Source organism: Arachis ipaensis, chromosome B02 (assembly GCF_000816755.2).
Source record: "Arachis ipaensis cultivar K30076 chromosome B02, Araip1.1, whole genome shotgun sequence".
In the NCBI taxonomy this organism is placed as follows: Eukaryota; Viridiplantae; Streptophyta; class Magnoliopsida; order Fabales; family Fabaceae; genus Arachis; species Arachis ipaensis.
The window spans coordinates 74,232,726-74,253,938 of record NC_029786.2 but is presented as its reverse complement, the minus strand read 5'-3'; the positions used below and the strand labels follow the sequence as shown (position 1 = coordinate 74,253,938).

Below are 21,213 nucleotides of genomic sequence, written 5' to 3'. Positions count from 1 at the left end.
ATCATATCTTGTGATTTCTTGTGAATCAAGTCATTAATTGTGATTTTAAAAATCAAATCTTTTTCAAAACTAATTTCTATCATATCTTTTCAAAAATATCTTCTTATCTTTTTCAAAAATTTGATTTCAAAATATCTTTTCTAACTTCCTAACCTCTTATCTTTTAAAAATTTGTTTCAACTAACTAACTAACTTTTTGTTTGTTTCTTAACTTTTTCAAAATTACCTAACTAACTCTCTCTCTCTCATTTTCGAAAATATCTTCCCCCTTTTTCAAAATTTCTTTTTAATTTATTAATTATTTTTTTTTAAATCACAAAAGTTAAGCTAAGTTATCCCATATATGGTGATGGGTAGGTTGGTTGAGAAAAAGTTGGTGGTGGGAATTGTAAAGGGGCTTGAGAGTACAATGGTTGTGTTTCGTATAGTGGGTATGGGGCATGAGCATATGGATGAAAAAAATTGTAATGATGAGGTGTTCCACTTGGAGTGAGAGGTTGATAAATATTAGGATCCTAGGGTCCTTGTTGCCAAGAATTTTTGCTTGTGACCCTCCCTCGAATTGGCCTCCCATACCTTGATGTGAACTAGAGTTGGAATTGTTACCCCCTACAACATGATAACAACCAGACTCCAAGTAAAAAGGGTGATAACTCATGATGGAAAGAAAAAATAAAGTGCAACAATACTAATAGAAGTAATAGATAAATGAATATATACTCGAGTTATATCTATTTACCTAGAACTAAACAAACAAGAATGTTAGTTACTATCACTACTTAGGTAGAGGCGCTATCTACAAATTAGTGCCAAGTAGCAAACAAAAACCAAATATTCACACTATTCACATATTCACAACAACCAAAATTATAGCACTCATTGCACTTAAATTAATTCCCCAGCAACGGCGCCAAAAACTTGACATAGTGCAAACCGTCGGCTTAGAATTTTCCATAAATTGAGTTCCATTGCAAGTATAGTCCAAGCCAATGGATAATGCTCACAGTCAAAGTTTGAATTCAAAACAATGTCACAATTTAAAACCAATTCAATTCCGGGAGTTTCAATTCCCGAGTCGTCTCCCAAGAACACTTGAGACCAATGAGTGTGCAATCTTGGTTGTGAGGATCAAGGGGTTTTCAATAAAGGGATAAACATATAAAGCAATAAAAGAACATGCAAAATTGTAATAAATGAACTAATAAAGGAATTAACGAAGTAACTATGCAATATAGACAAGTAAAGTGTAAAAGGAACTAATGTAAATGTGTATGAAAGAATTGAAGCATAAAAGGTATCTTGGCTTGGAGTGAGCTAAGGGTCCTTTCCTTGTTGGAACCACAACTATGACAACTAGAATGGATCAATCTCACTTGATTAACCTCACATCGGAGAGTAAGTTAAATGAGGATAAGTGTTCTTAACCCACAAATCCTAAATTGCTTGCTAATTGCCTTAGCAACAACATAGCGTTAGTGGGAACAAGAACAATTAACAATCCAAGAATTGACACTAAATGTTGGACATTCCAACTCTAGGAACCCAATTGCTCACTTTTCCCAAGCCAAGAGATAGAAAACTAGCCCAAAATCATAATTGACATTTTGTCAAACACTTGGTGGGAAAAAACCTTAATCATAGGAAAAATGAGGAAAAGCTTGAAACCAAAAGCAACAAATGATCTCAATCAACAATAAAGACTCAAGAAAGCATGTAATAATGAAAGAGTAAGAACAATATAGCTATAAAGAGTAGTAACAAAGAGATACTTACAACGGAAATTAGCAAAATCCAAGATCAAAATGGAAATGGCACTTGAATGTAAAAACCCTAGTATAAATTCTAGTAGAGATGATGAAAAACTTAAAGAAAAATTATACTAAAGCTATCTACTACTACTCCTAAGCTACCCTAATGTTATGCTATGGTCTCCCCTTCATTTTCCCTTCCTTATGAGCTAAATGGCTTCAGAAATGGGCCTCCAAACCACCAAAATTGCGAGTCACGTAAGATTTTAATGAAGGCATGTACGGCCACCTGTGCAGACGCACAGACGTGTGTGCACGCACACTCTGCCAAAAATCTCTACCCGTGCGTACGCACAGGAGGTTGTGCGCACGCACACTAGGCGATGCTTGAATGGACGCGCGACGCGTACGATGCGGCTCACGCGCACACGTGGCTCTGATTTGATGGCTGTGCGTACGCACGCAAGTCTGTGCATATGCACACTAGGCTGAGCTCTTCTCCTTTGCTTCTTCATGCTTCCTCCACTTTGAATGCTCTTCTTCCATTCTCTCCAAGCCATTCCTGTCTTATACCTCTGAAATCACTCACAAATAATATCAAGGCATCGAATGGAAGGTAAATGGAATAAAATTAATCAAATTAGGCACAAAAAAGCATGTTTTCATAATCAAGCACAAATTAGGAGAAAAGTTCAAATGCATGCTATTTATTGGAATAAGTGCAAGTTTTTATGATGAAATCCATTCAATTTCAGCCAAAAATCATCATCAAATATGGATTCATCACCTACCCGTTGATGGAGAGTCTAGGAGCGGATGGACAAATGGTAGTAGCAACTTCCTACAGAGCCAGAGCATCACGATATTCGGTCGTGAACCAGAAGTCAGTAGTTCTTTGAAGTCCTATATAAAGTTGTGTTAGGTTCGACGTATTAGAGACGTAGAGCTGTTGGATACTGAGGAGTCCATTAGGAGATACGTTAGATGCCAGATTTTCTATTTGTTGGGTTCGACTCTATTCACAGATAAGTCGACCGCATATGCCTACGCGAAGTATCTATCATTGGTTCGCGATTTCGAGCGGATCCAGACTTATAGTTGGGGGTCAGTATGTCTCTCACATCTTTACAGAGCACTATACCGTGCATCACGATATGATACAAAGAAGATGGATGGCCCTCTTAATCTATTGTTTGTTTAGGCATGGGAGCGAATGCCCTGTATTGCGCCCATACCGAGACAGGCCCTTCCACCGGCTGAGATACCAATTGCTATGAGATAACAAAAAACCTATTTTAGTCCTACGTATTATTCACGATGCATGTTTGATTTACGGTGACTTTTTGAAATTTTTTCAATAAATCATGTTTCAGGTGGAGTCATTCGGAACGGACCACAACGTGGTTATCGAAGACCGCAGCAAGATTTAGGTAGGATATAAAATACATGGAGGAGGTAAATATTTAGGGTTTGTGTGTTTCCTATTTCCAAACATTAATATTAGCGTTCTAATATACTATTAACAAAAACGTATTATTTAGTCATCACGTACCTATGTTTGCATATTCCAGAAATTCCGGTGCATGCATGGCGTCAAGATCCAAGTTATGCATAAAAGGTGAAATGTTCATTGGTTGACTACCCGAGGGATGAACCACTACATTCTCTACTGTTGCCTCAACTCCCACATCACCATCCTCATCTTTGTCGCCGGCTTCATAAGTGGCTTCGAAGTCCTCTTCGCTGTCACCATTTATTCCTTCGTATACTGCAGCTCTATCATCCTTTATATCTAAATCATTTTGAATCCCATCTGCCTCTACGTTTTCAAACTCAACATAAAGCTCAATCCGTGGCTGTCGCATCTGAGTCTGCCAGTGAATTTGGAACACATTCTACATACTCGCTTCGTCAATGATCAGCATGACATCAAACTATATTAGACCACCAAAAACTACAATAGAATTCCGGTACAGAATTCTGCTCACTCTCCTTAACATAACGTTCTCTATGCTTTGACAGAGACTGTTTCGAATCTCTATTAATGTCATGTGCATGGAACCACAAACAAAAATGAATTCTGGCACCCAAACCTCAATCCTTATGAGTATTCCATATTATCTCACCGTTGTGATATACTACCAAGTTTGCGATACCCTTTTATTACAATACCAAAACACTCAAAGAACACTCAAAGCACACTCTTCTTTGCAATGAAAATGGTACGGAGCTTTGCCTTATATAGAGGGGAGCATTCAGCATGCCCCCCACGTGTTGCTTCATTAGCCAATCAGAGTGAGCCACGTGTCAACACGCCCTACCCATGCTAACTCAGCACGCCCCCACGTGCTGGAGCTTCAACCAACCAGGATTTGCCACGTGTCAGCATGCCCCATGCGTGCTAACTCATCACTCCCCCCATGTGCTGCTTGCCAACCCAACTAAGCTTTGCCACGTGTCAGCACGCAGGCTCAACACACCCCCACGTGCTACTTGCCAACCCCAGCAGCTCTGCCACGTGTCTTCCACGTCCTCCACGTGATGCATGTAACACGCCCCCTGCATGTTAGACCTTGCATCTGACACATCCACCAAAATATAAATACACTCACTACACCCATTTTCAACTAAAACACCATCCCTAATTCCACAACCAAGTTCTTGAGCCTATCATGGTATATAATTAACTTATTTTTTAAGGTTTTCTACTATTAAATTCAAGAATAACATAGCCCTAACAGAATTCATATTCACCAATTCGAAAAGTCACACATGTAATACCAAAACTAATGCAATTGACATAATAATTAGAACTGTGATACAATTCAATTATAAAGTGATGTCCCTTGTATAGAAAAATAATAAGATATGCAAGTTCATTTGAAAAAATAAAAATGTTATTCGTACACTAAAATCAGTTACTAAAATTAGTTATTAATGTATTTAGGTATAAATATATGTGTGGTTTAATTTATTTTCAATGTATATTTATATTTCAACATATATTTTATATTGATGGCTGACTTTGATGACTAATTTTAGTGTACACGTAGCATAATTGTTGAAAATATATTAAAAAAAATCTATTATATTGTTACGTATACACAAAAATCAGCCACCAAAGTCAGCCACCAGTATAAAATACATGTTGGAATATAAATATACATTAAAAATAAATTAAACTATATATATATATTTATACATAAATACATTGATGGTTATTTTAGTAGATGATTTTAATATACAAATAACATTTAAAAATAATAAATAAATAGAGTAACTACATATAGACATTGTTGCATGTTTAAGTGATGCTAAATATTGGAAAACAACAAATCACAACTGCAACTAAAATTACATCAACAAAAATCAAAATACAATCTCAATAAGAAAATTAAAGTGGCTGCTGAGATTTACAGAAAACAAAATCTATGGATATAATCAACGTGTATATTCCAAGTGTTTAGAAGTGTTTATGCTCTTCCAAGTTTAAGAGTTATTTGAACAAAATTGTAGAGAGTAAGTTGGAGACACAATGTTGCCGACATCTTTTTATTCCGAGTTGCTAATTCTCTAAGTTTGTCATTCCCAATGGTGGGGGTGTTCCTGCAAGGACTCCAATGCTCAAGTTAGCATGGGTCTCAAGAAGAACTAAGTTAGAGATCATACATTAGAGTGTGTTTGTTTCATGTGCGTGTCCATAAAAGACATAGACACGGATACACTTGTACAATATTTGGTTGTTAAGACGCTGATTTTTTAAAGATACAGAAATACACAAACATACATAAAATACATGTATTTAATGTCCTTAAAAAAAGATGAGACACTGAGACACACTAAATGAGACACAAATTTTTACTCTTTTATTCCTGATTATTTTTTAAAATACCATTTTTATCCCTTAATCTTAACCCTTTTTTTCATCTTCTCCTTCCTCATTCTTCTTCTAAGAAGCTCCGCCCTTTTCCTCTTCTCTCCTTCTTTCTCCCTATTTTTTTTGTCACTTCCTTTTTTCTCCGTCACTGCCACTGCTGTCACCGTCGCACCCTTCTCTTTTTATCTTTCTTTCTCCAATACTTTTTCAGATCCAGATCTGTCCAGATTCGTCGCTGCCGCTGTGCTCCACCCCGGTGAACTCATGAGGTTCCAACGTGTCCAGGGGCCAGAGGTGAATCTGTTTACACAGAAAATATACCCTCGCTCCCATGGTCCAGATCTGTCACACCTCCTCCTTATTTAGTTCAGATCCCCTGCTGCCTTCTCTTTCTCATCGCCTCCACCTCTCTTTCTTTTCCTTTTCGCGGCTCGCATCACCGTCTCTCTCTCTCTTTCTCTTCAATTTGCCACTGCAACTCTCTCTAATTTTACTTTCTGTCTATTTTTCTTTTAATTTTTTGATATTTGAATAGTTATAGAGTAAAAATTTTATCATTTTTCTATTTTTTCTAAAAAGAAAAAGTAAAATTATTGAAATTTTTTATATCTGAATAGTTATAGAGTAAAAATTTTCTTCATTTTTCTAATTTTTCTAAAAAAAGGTGAAATTATTGAAATTTTTTGATATCGGAATAGTTATAGAGTAAAAATGTGTGTGTGTATGTGTGTGTGTGTGATATTATGAGCATCTCTTATGTGGGTTGCTTTTTTCATGAACTACTCTCATCATAGGATGTTTGATGTCTTATTGTGGTCTCTTACAATGTAATAATTAACCTCATAAAATTGAATTATTAGGTATTAGAATGATCCATGGGGAGTTAATGTCCTCTTTGTAACATATGCTTTGGATCTGAGAAAATACTTAATCATCAAATCGATTCCATAGAACTTCTTATACTCTTGCTAGGTAGACAATGACCTTTGTGAACAATGTGAACAAGAGGCTTTAAAATTGGCCCAATAAAGTAAAAACATACTCCACCCCAAATTACTCCCTAAACCCTAACATTAGGATAACCATCCGCATACCTAGTGAACTAAACATCCAATCATTATTAACTGTGCATGAGTAAACCGAACCAGAAGGAATAACCATCTAATTAAGAATCAGCATAACCATCTACATACCTATGGAATTAAACATCCGACATATGTTACTAGCAACTACTTAATCAAACTGCATAAGTATTAGACTAACCATCTGCATACCTAATGAACTGAATATCTGGTTTATTATTCATTGGTGACTACGTATGAATGAGAGAAATTGTCGTTGATGAATGACGATGGGACATCACAAAACGGTTCATCCAAGTTGGACTCCATTTACGTGCATGTGACAGTTATGCACGTATCAAAATGTAACAATGTATGGCGCTAGACATCGATAACGCTACCTCGCACGGTGAGGCTGTAATGGGGCCTACACGGCCGTCGACGGGTGAGTGGCGGGAAGGATGGCGCTAGACAACATTATGAATCATGTTGCTCACTGATGATTCATACTTCATGTTCATAACATGTTAATAATAATCTCATTTGTGATTTCTATGTAATATATACATATTTTCTTAAAATAAGTGTATTATAGAGTTATAGTTTAAATATGTGAGATAATAAAGTGCATGATAATCCAATTGAAGGGTTCCCTTAGAATAGAAGTGAATGAACATTGCATCTATACCACACATCAATACAAAAAATGCTAGAAGCCAAAGTCAAAGTGGACAGTGATCTCACATCAAAGGTCCTCACGTTTCAATTTCTATGCAGGTCCAAAAACAATAAAAAGAATTTACAGTTTCTATCGAGTGTTTTGTATTTGGCCTCTTCTGAAGGTTCTCGAGTTTCATATGATCCCATTACTTGATTATTTATTTACTCACTCACTATATGAATGTGTGAGGCATCTCTCTTTATTTCCCTTAAAAACCACTCTTCCTATATAGCTAGCCACTCTTCCTATGCCTAGTTGCACCCTCTGTTTTTGGTGGATGGCTGAGATTTGTACTAGTTGCCATGAGGTATAATCTTCTTGCTTCCAGCGACTATAGGTATTTATCAACGTCCTCCCAGACAACCTCGGCCTCAAAGCTAACTGAGTAATCAAGCAAGGGAAGGCGAGGTTGCCAATGATGTGAGCTTGCCCCCATGTACTTCCTAATGAGTCTTGGAAGGTACAACTGTTTACCCTCCAAAATACACCAAATAAAAACTGCCATATCTGTTGTGATCTCGGTCCCATAGGTACTCGGCATCACATAGATAGAAAGGATCTAATAATATAGCCGAGCCTCAATAGTCAGGTACTTGATGGTAATAGATTTGTGACCCGATTTCTGAGTACCATAAATCCATGTGCTACCCAGCTGTGCTATAACGCTCAGGACTTTATCCCAATCAAAGGTCAAAATGAGTCTATCCTTCTTTTCCCCCTCATAATCATCCTTGCCTTCAAGCTTAGGCGGGATGTGGATGATCTCCTCAACGACTTCGTCAGTCACCAAAATCTGCTTACCTCGAAGGTAAAATGCATTGAGGGTCCCCGTGTAGTAGTTGGCGTAGAATTCACAGACCCAAGATGCGTTCGCCTCCACCAGTTTTCTATCCAGAAACAATCATTTTCGCTGATCAATCTGATCATCAGTGAACTTTCTCAACTCAGCAGGGATCTAGAGTTTTCTCTCAACATGGAGGCTTCATTTCAGAAATTCAGAGAACTTGAGCTTTGCGTAGAGGTTGGAGAACTTAGACGGTTTAGTAGGAGGTGTTCTCTAATTAATCTAGTCTCTCCTACTGATTTGTCTCTCATATTGTGGCTCATCCGCTGATTTAGTGGTTTGTTAAGTTCTTCCCCTCTTACTCGGCCCTATGGCATTTGACTTTCTCTTTCTATCAGTCATTCTGTAAAAGAGTAGGGGAATAGGGTATGTAAAATGGAATCACAAGGCAATGAAATAGAGATTATATAAGCAAGCATCATTCAGTGATATAGAAGCAGCATTCTCAAGTAAATGCCTAAACAAGGAATAATGAGTCAAATTATATGGTAGCTACAACATGTAATTCGAAGCAAAAATTAAACATATAGGCATAAACATATGCAATTGATGTTGAATCAAACATGAAAAACAGTAAAACACAGTGGTATCCAAATTTCATAGTCCACAAACTAACCGACAAATGCACCGGGTCGTACCAAGTAATACCCCAGGTGAGTGAGGGTCGATCCCACGGGGATTGATGGACCAAGCAATAATAGTCAAATGGATCACTTAGTCAGGCAGGCAAAAAATGGTGTTTTGAGGTTCAAAAGCATTAAATAGTAATTCAGAGAATAAGAAAGCAAATAGTGAAATTGGTGTGAGAAGTATGTGAGAAGATAGTTAAGGTTTCAGAGTTATTTATTCTTCCAAATTAAGATTTCTTACCAACTATTTTAATCATGCAAGATTCATTTCATGGCAAACTGTAATTGACTAAACCCTAATTCCTTAGTGATTTAGTCTCCTCTAACCTAATCAACCGCCAATTCCTTAGTCACTTAATATAGATTAGAGGATTAGGTTCAATTCTAGTTTGTTAGCCACAAAAACCCTAATTACCCAAATATAAGAGGATTATATGTCACGTATCCTATTAAGTCAAAGTAATTAGCAATTTTGGAGGAATTTACTTTCAAGCTAGTATTCAAGTGAGATAACTTTTCCAAGAATCAACAAGAATTCATATAGAACACGAGTTATTTTCCAATACACTCAGATTCATAAGATGAATAATGAAAGTAATCTTTGAAATTAAATTAATATATTAATTGAAATAGAGTGATAATAGTGTTAATCCATGGAAATAAACAGAGCTCCTAACCTTAACCAAAGAGGTTTAGTTGCTCATAACTCAGAGAAAAACTAGGGTTTAAAAAATGTGTAAAGTGCAAAATGAGGTCCAGGAGAATGTATTGGCATGACTCACAAGGCTCCTGGCACTAAACGCCTAGGTTCGCGTTTAACGCCAGCTTGGCAGATTCAAAATTCTTCTCTTTCCTTGCATACGAACTCTGCCAAACCGATCTAAACTTCACTTGAAATAATTAAAACACTAAAGCAGCTCAAAGTAGCATCCAAATAGGCTTCAAACACTAAAATCTAATTAAAACTCAATAAATTCATATTTTAAATAAATAGAAAATAAAGAAAAGATGTTCATGCATGACACAACATGTTCAAATATCAATGCTTTCAAACACTAATATTACAAGGTTGATATCAAAAGAGTGAGATTTATGCCTAATGTAACCCAAAAACCAATTAAGGGCAAACAAAGTGAATCAAATGAGGTTACATAGGATAAGATGTATCAAACTTGCAATAATAGGTAAACGACCTCAAATATGCAAAATTCAACAAATTTGGTCAATTATAGATTTAACATATTCATTCAATGTAATTAGGTAAGACAAGAGGAAAAACAAGCATCGAATTCAAGAAATTGACCAAAAATGTTCAATACAAAACTCTTTCAGACAAAATTACAAACATTTGGTATGCAAGGACATAACAACATACAATAGCATTGAAAAGGTAAACTTGCAACCAATTCAAAAGTTTAGCATGAACAACAGAGCTTTGGCAGTCATTCAAATCAATTTAATCCAGCAATCCAACATTGAAAGTGACAAAATCTCAACAAAATAATCAGTGATACAACAATTCATAGAACCAAGCAATTAATCAAATCAGCAGCAATTCACAACAAGTTAGTGAATCCGACATCACCGTCAATAATAATTCCAAACACATTATAACAACAATGCAAAACTTATGAAACTAACTTAAACTAACCGCAACTAATCTAACAACCTAGAATCAACTAACAGAACCAATCTAACTAAATAATTAACTAAAAAAATCAACTAACTAGCAAAATTAATCTAACTTAATAGAATTTAGAAGAAAAAAATGAATGAAAAACCTGAAACATGGCAAATTGAACAGGGCAGAGGAACAGGGACAGGAGCTGTTAGGTGGTGCCGATGGTAGTGAGTTCGCTGAAAATGATGGAGAACAGCGGCCTGCCCTATTTTTGGACTCAACCATGGAATGGAGGAAGAAATGAAAAAAAGATGAAATGGAATAAAAGAGGAAGAAGAAGGTGGCTACGACATTGAGGGTGCCGCGGTGGTGGTTCGTGGTGGTACGGCAGTGAAGTGATGAGGGAGAAGAGGAATGGTGAAGGAAGAAAAAAGGAAAGAAAAGAAGAAAAGAAGGATAAGGAAGAAGATGGGTGGTGGAGGGTGGTCCGATGGCAATGGTTTTTTTCCGGTTGTGGTGGTTAATGGTGGTTGAGTAGTGGAAGGGTTGAGGGTTGAGGGTTAAGGAAGAAGAATGAAGAAAGAAGAAAAAAGGTGAACATGAGGCATACGTACGCATGATTTCAAGCTTTATGTGTGCGCATGATTCTCGCACAAATAACTTTTGCTTCTAGAAAGGTATCGTGCGTATTCATCTTCTATGCGTACGCATGATGTGATTTTTTTTAACATGCATAACTAATCCTAAAAAAAGTTTTCAACCTACTTTTTAACATCCTAAAGCTAAAATCAACTAAAAAATTACTTGAAAAATCAATAATGCAATAAGGCTAGAAAATCAAATTAAGAAAGCTACAAACTATTTCAAAAGTGACATCAAACAAGATATTCAAGCATGCAATTAACAATTTACCTAAACAAGCTAATAACTAAGAGAAATATGTACAAGAATAGTAAAAACAAGTGAAGGTTGGAAGATTTTACCATGATGAGGTGTCTTCCACCTAGCACTTTTATTTATTATTCTTAAGTTGGACATTTTGGTGAGCTCTTGTCATGGAGGTTTATGCTTGAATTCATCTTTATACTTCTACCAATGCTTGGCCATCAAGTATGCTCCAAAATTCCCAATTAAGTGCACCAAACTTTCAAATTCATTCAAACAAGCAAAAAGCTCCCAAAATTGTTGATCCTCACTTTGTATTCTAAGATCCCAAATCTTGATTTTGTACCAGTCTTCTAGTTAATTCTCATGATTCTGTTTGGGTGACAAGACTTCGGAATTCTCACTTAAATGCCAAACCATCCTCCGAGATCCATCTAATTGAGAGTTGCACCATCCTTGGAACCCAAATCTTGAGGTTTCAATCCTAGTGAGCCTTGATTTACGTTGTCCACCACTAACCATCTCACTCTTTCTCTTTAATCCACAAAGGACGCTAAGTTGATCATCCGTTTCTAACAAACCGTATTCAAGTGGACTAATAAAGCTAAAGGACAAGATTTTCACCCACGCAAATGATGTGATAGACGATGGTGACTTAGGTAGAGAGGCTTCCAACATTTTTGGCAATGTGATTTCCACTTCCTTTTATTTCTCTTGGATAACCTCCCCCTCTTGACAAGCTTCTTCAATTTTCACCTCTTGTTCGCCAACTTCTTCCGTTTCTTCCTCATTACTCAAGTCATATCTCGGAGTTGGGCGAAAATTGGTTTTTAGCCAACTTCGGCGTCATAACTCAGTACTCGGAGTTGAAAATTTAACGAAAATAGATTTTTATAAAAGTTTATTTATTGATCTTTCCAACGGTTCAAGAACGGTTGAAAACTGATTTTTAACGAAAAAGTTATGCGCATTTAAAATTTTGGTAAAAAAAATGTATTTCTGCAGCATATTAGTTTTTTCTGGATTCTGATATGCATGTGTACACAGAGGTGTCACACGACGCGAGTATCTAGCTCTGCCCAATTTTCTTGCGTACGCAGCACTATCTCCGTACGTGAACATATTATTTTTAACATCATGCGTACGCATCATTGGCATGCGTACACGAGACCAAATTTTTAACATCATGCGTACGCGAGAGGTGGCATGCGTACGCATGACCACCCAGTTTTACAGAAAATGTATTTTTGTGTTTTTAACCATTCTTCGAATCTCCTAACCCTTTATAAATCCTATTATGAGTCTAGAGCCGGTGTAATGGAGGGTAGAGGAGTCAGAAATGATACCTAATGAGTCGAAAAAGTGAACTAAGGAGAGATAGATTAAATGAAATGAGAAGTGTGATGAGGATGAGTGTGATAATGAGGAATTATGACAATTGGATTTGATTGAGAATGATGAGGTTGGCTACGAGAACGAAGGATGATGAGGATTAATTTTAATTATGATTTTTGAATAAATTGAAATGATATTGAAAATGAATTTGAGAATGAAAATTGAATCTGATTGAGATATACCACTGGGTAAGATGTAGTGGCATTGTCCACTTGCTCCGGGTAAAAATTGAGTCATTTCTAGGCTATGGTATTCATCAAATAAACAATCAATGAAACATTTATATTTGCTTCCTCATTTTGAGTACATTTATACATAAAGAAAAAAGAAAAGAAGAAAAAAAAAGAGTTGAAATAGTAATAAAAATGATGATTCTTTGAGCAACTCCAATGAGATCAATTTTAGGTATCAATTTTGATTTGTACAGTAATGAACTGATTTAAAGTTCAAACTTGCATTGGATACCATTTTTGAAATGACACTCGTATCAGTAAGATACCATATCACTTTAAAAAAAGAAGAGTGAAATGTTGTCACTTGTTTAAACTCATCCATTAATTAAATACTAACGATGTTATTGTAACATTGTTTTATTGTAATATTGTGACAAAGACTCAACTAAATTTATTCAAATAAATTAGATATACTTATTTGTACTCTATATTTTGTTATTTTATTTTTTATTATCTTACCAATTTGGTAGAAAAATGGATCATGGATCCAAATCAATTTAACGTCATTTTTTTAATTATTTATAAAATTTTAATTTTTCTCTCAATATAAATATGGTATATAATTATTAATTTTATAATTTTATATTTTTATTTTATTTAAATTTTTATAATTTAATTAAATTTATTTAAAATAATAAAAAATAATTTAAACTTTAAATTAAAATAAAACCAAGCATTGGAGTGACAAATTTTACATTAAGTTTCAAATCAAGTCTTATGATATATAGTCCACAAATGTTCATGTGGCATCTTGTGGGACCTAAAATAAAATAAAATTAATACCAAGCATTAGAGATGTTCTTATAAATTTATTTAGCCATCTATATATAAAAGATCAAAAGATTATGATTATCTGATAAAATTAATTTGTATTTATTATATTCAATTTGAATAAGTAAGAAATCATCTTATTTTAGTTTGGTCCTTAATTCACATTATTGAATTTGACTCGATAGATATGATTTATTGTATAAATTAATGACTAATAATTATCAAATCAATTATTTTAATGACTATTTTATTCATAGATTTATTATTTTAATGACTAATAAATTAATCAAATCAATTAATTAATACATATAATTAGTATAATTAATTTGGTTTAATAAATTAAAAAATAAATTAAAAAAATATTATTAGAATTTTGAAAGAAATAAATTAAAAAATAAATTAAAAAAATATTATTAGAATATTGAAAGAAATAAATTAAAAAATACTACCAAAATAAATTGATATATATTATAATAAATTGTGTGATATTTAAATATCTAATCAAATCAATTAGTTGATATAATGAATTTATCATAGTAAATTATATTTAATGAGTTAAAAAAATAAATCAAAAATACTCTCAGAAATATATCATATCAACTCCATCAGTAAATACATAAACCTAATTTTTATAAGATAGAATAGATCAATAACACAATCTTAAATTGAATTTTGTTGTCAAGTATTCAGCATACAGGTTGAAGCAAACTTTAAAATTTATTTTGACCTTTATAGGAAAAATGTTTGACTCTTCATACGATGGTAGTCCAAAAGAAACAACAAGACTTAAGATGTTTGCATTTTAGTAGTGTTTACCATGGTTCTGAAAACCGGACCGGACCGGCCGGTTCAACCGGAAAAACCGAAAACCGGTTACCTGACCGATCCGAGTAACCTCAAAAACCGTTTAGCAAAGAACCGGTGGAAAAACCGGTCAAACCGGCGGTTAACTGGTAAACCGGAAGAACCGTCCGGTTTTTTAACGGTTCAGTGGTTTGGAAATTCAGAAGCCAAACGACGTCGTTTTGGCTTTAAAAAAAAAACAAAAAAACAAAAAAAAACAAAACTGGCGTACGCGTTAACCTTAACCAACCTAACCCTAATCAATCAGCCACCCACCAAACCCTCGAAGCTCCCAGCCTCCTCCCCTTTCTTCCCCCCTCATCCACCAAGGCCACCATTGCCACCGCCGACGAAGCTTCAGATTCCAGCATCGCTCCTCGTTCGCGACCCAGCATCGCTCCTCGTTCGCCACCCAGCAGCCGCGACCACCACCGCGTTGAGCCCGCCTCCTCGTCGCCGAACCTCGAAGAGCTCGCCGAGCCCGCCTCTCATTCGCCGGTAAGACTGATTTTCTTGTCTTCTTGATTTTGAACTTTTGAACATGCTTCCTTCTAGCTCGCCTGTTCTGTTTGGAAAAAAAATAACAGGGCATCTGATTCTGTTTGCTGGTTCATGGATAACATGCTGATCTTAATTTTTGTTTTTGATTCTCTATGCTGCCTGTTCTGTTTGCTGATTCTGTTTGCTGGTTCATGAATATGCTCTGTGCTTCTGTTTGCTCTATGCTCGACCATTCTGTTTGATTTCTGTGACTGTCAAGCTGCATGAAGTTGATCTATGCTGCCTGTTCTGTTTCCTGGAATCTGGAAATACCTGTTCTGTTTGCTGATTCTGTTTGGCTGTTTGCTGGTTCATGAATATGCTCTGTGCTTCTGTTTGCTCTATGCTCGACCATTCTGTTTGCTTCTGCTTTTTGTTGCTTCTGAATGGAAATAGCTTTAAATTTTTATTTTACCTGAATCAGTTGATTTCTGTGACTGTCAAGCTGCATGAAGTTTATCTATGCTGCCTGTTCTGTTTGCTGGAATCTGGAAATAGTTTTTGATTCTCTATGCTGCCTGTTCTGTTTGCTGGAAATATTTTTTGATTCTCTACTGCCTGTTCTGTTTGCTGCTTCATTATTTTCATGGTTTTTTGAAGTTGATTTCTTGTCTTTGATTTTCTGATTGTTATAGATGGAACATTCACAAAGTAACTCACAGCCACAAGATAATGCTGCTCAAAATTCTCAAACTGGTTCATCTTTTGAATGTAGAACATTATGGGTTTGTCATTATGTACGTTTTATTTTTTGTTTAGTTATAAACTTTGATGTTTGAAGTTGTTTGTGAACCTCTAATATTAAATAATGGATAATTTATTATGTGAAATATTAAATTTTATTAAGTTAAAAATTATTAAATTTATATACTTAAGATTATTTTAAATTTTTTTAATAATTTTATTTAATATTTAATTAAACCGGTTGAACCCCGGTTGAATCCCGATCGAACCAGTGAACCATTAAACCAGTGACCTCACCGGTTTAATGACCGGTCCGGTTCTCGCAACCTTGGTGTTTACAATGATGTTTGAAATTTAAAATGAAGGTTAAAAAGCATAGTAAGTTGTAGCATTTATTTGTAATATTAAAATATTTTTGTATTGTAACATTCTCATTATCAAAATGTCGTATTTTTTATTGTGCCATTTTTTATATATAACGATAATAAATAAGAGCCTTTAACTAAAAATTTTATTGATTTTTCTTTGAAAAATTGAAAATATTTTTATCTTATACAAACATACAAATAGACATAAATATATCTCATCACACTTTACAGTCACAAAAATAACTTATATAAAAATAATTACACAAATAATATACAAACACATATCATAAAATAACAATTCTTATTGTCCTTTACAAAAATATAAATAATGATAACAGGACGAAAAAGAATATCTAAGATAATAAAATAAATAAGGTACAACCAAAAACTTAGTAAAGTCTTTATAGACTTCTCTTTTGTTTTATGAAAAAGATAAAGTTGTAGGGAATGAGAATCTAAATGCACGATCTCAGTAGGGAGTTTCAGAATTGTCATAAAAAAAAATATATATATATATATGAGAATTTATTTTTCAGCCGTGATTATAGCTTGTCTTACGAATCTTTTCGCCAAACTATCTTCTCAAATCTTGATCATTGCGCATAATACTCACTAATTCAAAATCATGGAACTATCCATTCAAAACCAAAAATCATCAAAACTCATATTTATATCCAATTTCATATTTTATTTACGAAAATTCCAATCTCAACAATATACCGTAACATTTCACTACATACTAAAGAAACAATTTCACCAAACTTACTAAGAATTCATCCAATCACGGCCTCCGGCCCAAAATTCGTTCACGTTCCAACAATCACAGCCTCTGTCCCAAAATCCACAACACAACAAGAGATATAACTAAATCAATCAATCACAGCCTCCGACCCAAAATTCATTCAACATTCAAACCATAATAAAATCAGTCTCTTACAAGCCACCATAATCCGAACCAACAAGTTACATTCACAAGTAATCCGATAGACAATCAAACAATCACACATAGAAAATAATTATGACAAGTTACTATCACAATTAGCAGTTAACGAATATCAATTAGGCAAACCAAGTAATTATGCAGACTCAAGCAATTATAATACATATGATACATACCTGTTATACGGGCCATGAGCTCACGTGTCAGTTATATTGTCAGACCTGACACATCCGGTAGTTAACTCGAACATCTGCTCTCTGATGTGCATCTCCTGAAAAAAAAAATATCTCAATGCATGAATAAACAAGTCTCGTAGAAAAAGTGCCCTATCACTTTCTCACTGGAGATATTATTATCTCATGTATATATATATATATATATAAACAAATTTTGTAAAGAGAATATCTTGTTACTTTATAATCAGAAAGAGAACGTAGGAAAATAAAATCTCATATAAGAAGTTAATTAAAAATTTAGTAAAATTATAAGAACTAACATAATAAGTAAGCCATAAAAACATGATATTTGCTTTTGTTTTGAGACATCAAATTCTTCTTTTAAAAACATACTTGACCTATTAATCGGTGCAAATTACAAGTTTTAATATTCTTGGTCACTGAATCAATTATTACATAAAATACATATAAAAATAAATTAAAAAATATATATTTATACACAAATAAATAGTAATAGACTTTATTTCTAATTGATTGGTTCAGAAACAAATTGGGAAGGAACAAAAGTCTATAACGGTATGGCATAACACTTGCGCATTTGTCTGTCTTGGCTGACACTTATGCTCGATGTGGTATTTTCCACAAAAAAAAAAATTGATATGGAAGCAAAATAAGTAATATATTTTAACATGGTAATTTTTGGTGTTTTTTAAAATTGTGGGAGTACACAAATCGGACCATTCGATTTGTGTTGAAAAAGTTGAAAAAAATTCAGAGTACACAAATCGGAGGGTCCGATTTGTGTTAAAAAATTGAAAAAACTCAGAGTACACAACTCGGACCATGCGAGTTCTTTGGTCATGAAATTTTGCTTCACAAATCGCATGGTCCGATTTGCAGCTGATGGAATTTGAAATCTGAAACATGGAATTTGGACCCTCCGTTTTGTTTGTTCTGGGTAATTTTTTTTTACACTCTGAGAGACACAACTCGCAGGGTCCGAGTTCTGCTTCCTCTGATCCCACAACGAGATGAAACACCCCTCCTCCCCATACGCGAGTTCAACACTGCTTTTGGTTCCATATTCAAATTAAAAACTCGGTATTTTCCATCGAAAGAAGTTAAAATAATGTCATGACAATTCTATTTCTTTATATCTTTTGATATTAATGGCAATAGAAAACAAGAATTTAATTTTAATACACTAATATTATAAATTTCTTAATTTTACAGTTATTTAATCGGTTTTATATTTTTTAAGTAGTAAATTTAAAAATTAATTACTTTTACATAACAATACAAAATTATTAAATTAATTGTGTGTGTGAAAACTCTTTTACACTTGGTGCATAAAAATCAAATCCAATATATGGTTTTTTTTGGTTGATGTAGAATTGTAGATGATATGACATTGAAGACAGATTCAAAATATTTGTCTATGTATTGAATGAACAAATCAAACAAATATTCAAAAAGACTAAATTACTTCCAATTCAACCACCAACTCCACCACCACCAATGCACACCCACCACCAACATTGTTCTAACTCTAAGAGTAGGTTCTTGATAAATACTTGGGACTGTTGGGAGTACATGGAAGTTAAGTGAAAAGATAAAATAGGGAAAATATAAATAACAAAAATAAAATTTCCTCTTCGATGAATAAATCTTTAAATAACATGACCGCATTTCTTTCTAACTTCTCTATAAAATCATGAGTTTTCTCAAGAAGTACCTTGCATTATTCAAAATTTCTAATTGTAATTTCACGTATTTACCTTGCTATCCTTTGCAATTATACCAGAGTGAAACTATTGGATTCTCCCCAGAGAATATAAACCCAAAGGTTTCATAGAGAGCAATTAACCGGAAAAAGAAACTCTCAGAAAATGATGTGCATATCAGCAGATGCATCTTAAAAGATATAGATATAGATAGATAATTTACAAATATAACATATAAGCCAAATTTATGAGTGAAATCTCCCAATCTTATCGCCAGCAATGCAGAGAAACAAATGCAAACACAAGTATAATGAACATATTCGGAGTGTAAAGCACTGCAAAAGTGCAGTCTTTTTCTTTGTGATAGGGGAAGTACCATCTTGATGAACTGAAGATGAAGGATGGTTCATAACATACCATGGCAATGGCAGCCGCAGTGGCATAGGTATTCAAATCCAGTTGCCACTGATAAGCCTAGCACCAATGTGATCAAGGTGCTTAATGTTAGCCAAGGCCTTCAAGTTGCCCTCCTTGAAAAAAGCCTCTACCTTGCACTCACCGATCTCCATTCCTTTGCGCTCGTCGTCAATGACCGCAACGGCAGTGGGGCGAGCACCGCTGATGGTGCAGCCGAAAGCACCTGCGCCGAGAGCAGCCCTCTTGATGCCCTCCATGCCGGGAATCAAGGGGGCACAGCAAGGCTCAACAATCTTGTCAGAGGAGAGAGCCTTCCCGAGCGCCGGTGAGTCCCCCTGCAGGACCCACGCCACCAAAGCCCCTGCCTGGCTGCAGTTCCAGACGCAATGCGGCATCCCAATCTCCGAAGGGAGGGCAGCTCGCATCTTTTTTGGGGCCTCAAACTCTGGCATCACCACAAAAGCTTTAAAGAGTAATGACCTAAGTTTCAAGAAGCCAATTCGCAAATGAAGCAGAATTTTTTCTCAAGAAAATTCACTTGAACAAACTCATAACATCTTAACATTGAAGGCAGAAGAATTATTTTCTAGAAAATCATATTACTTCTCTGATTTTCTCAATTCCAGTGGCAGCAATGAAAGGGTCTATAGTTTTTCCACATCTATGGGAAGTTACCACTTCTCAATGTGCTTCCTTTGCCTGCTTCACCACCTCAATGACCTCTGTAACAGTTCCAACTTGGTTGATCTATATTACAAAGAGAAATCATCATATTTATTATTTAATTTTTTTCATAAACAATAATATAACACACGGAGTTGAAAATTATTTCTTTTTCATTTTCTTTGCCAAAATGTCATATACTTTAGGAATATATTTGTTGATATCCGAATAGAGTAGGCATCATGTATTGCTTACTGCTAAATGCTAATAGAAGTCGAATGTATACAATTAGCATTTAGGGATATTGATAAAACAATGTTAAAATTATGAGTGACAGCTCACGTGATAATGCAATAAACAATTTTATGACAGACACCATGTAAGGATTATACCAAAAGTAATTAAGAATTGAAACTTCAGAGAGCAGTAGAGCACATACCTGATAGGTTCATAGATAAATGAGGATGTGCATCAGAACTTCATCTTGTGATTATTACTTGAAACATCCTTGTGATTGTTACTTTCTAAACTTTGCCAAAAGAAAAAAAAAAGAACACAAAAGTAAGGTTAGGACAGTTTCTCAAAAGGGTATTTATCCAATTCTCTTTATGCAAATATTTCATATAATCCTGGAGGAATTTTCACCTATAAGAAAAAAAATTTAAACTTATAATTGGGCACCCTAGACAGAAGAAAGGCACAATTACTGGGGAGTGAAATATACATCAGAACCACTCCATGGAAGAGTTGGCAATTCAGCTGCTTGAGCAATCAATGATAAACCAATTTTATCTCTTGCCTTAAAATATAGTTATAGGAAAAGGGACTCTCTTACCGCACTAATTCAAAACCTACGTGTAGTGTCAGCATGGTGTGTTAAGCGCAGAAAAAGGACTCTATTACCCACATTGATTCAAAATCAACTAATCCTTTTTTTCTAAATGGTAAGTTTCAAATTCCTTGCTATAAAAGGTTGTGGCGCTCCCAATAACCACAGGCTTTGGAGATATTTCAACTGCAGAAACCTTCACATCCTAGTTTGCTTCTTATCAACATAGATTTTGAGAGTGAAA

At 34.7% G+C, this 21,213-nt stretch overlaps 2 protein-coding genes across 2 annotated transcripts; one reads left to right on the top strand and one right to left on the bottom strand.

The window, feature by feature from the left end:
• Positions 14,592–15,966, top strand: LOC110267818. Its single transcript, XM_021113644.1, has 2 exons — positions 14,592–15,126; positions 15,804–15,966. The coding sequence occupies exons 1-2, from the start codon at positions 14,603–14,605 to the stop codon at positions 15,925–15,927; spliced, it is 648 nt and encodes a 215-aa protein (XP_020969303.1). The 5' UTR covers positions 14,592–14,602; the 3' UTR covers positions 15,928–15,966.
• On the bottom strand, positions 19,317–21,121 carry LOC107625450 (homoserine kinase-like). Its single transcript, XM_021115954.1, has 2 exons — positions 20,580–21,121; positions 19,317–20,224 (listed from the first exon to the last, which is right to left on the bottom strand). Exon 2 carries the CDS (start codon positions 19,927–19,929, stop codon positions 19,510–19,512), a length of 420 nt encoding a protein of 139 aa, XP_020971613.1. The 5' UTR covers positions 19,930–20,224; positions 20,580–21,121; the 3' UTR covers positions 19,317–19,509.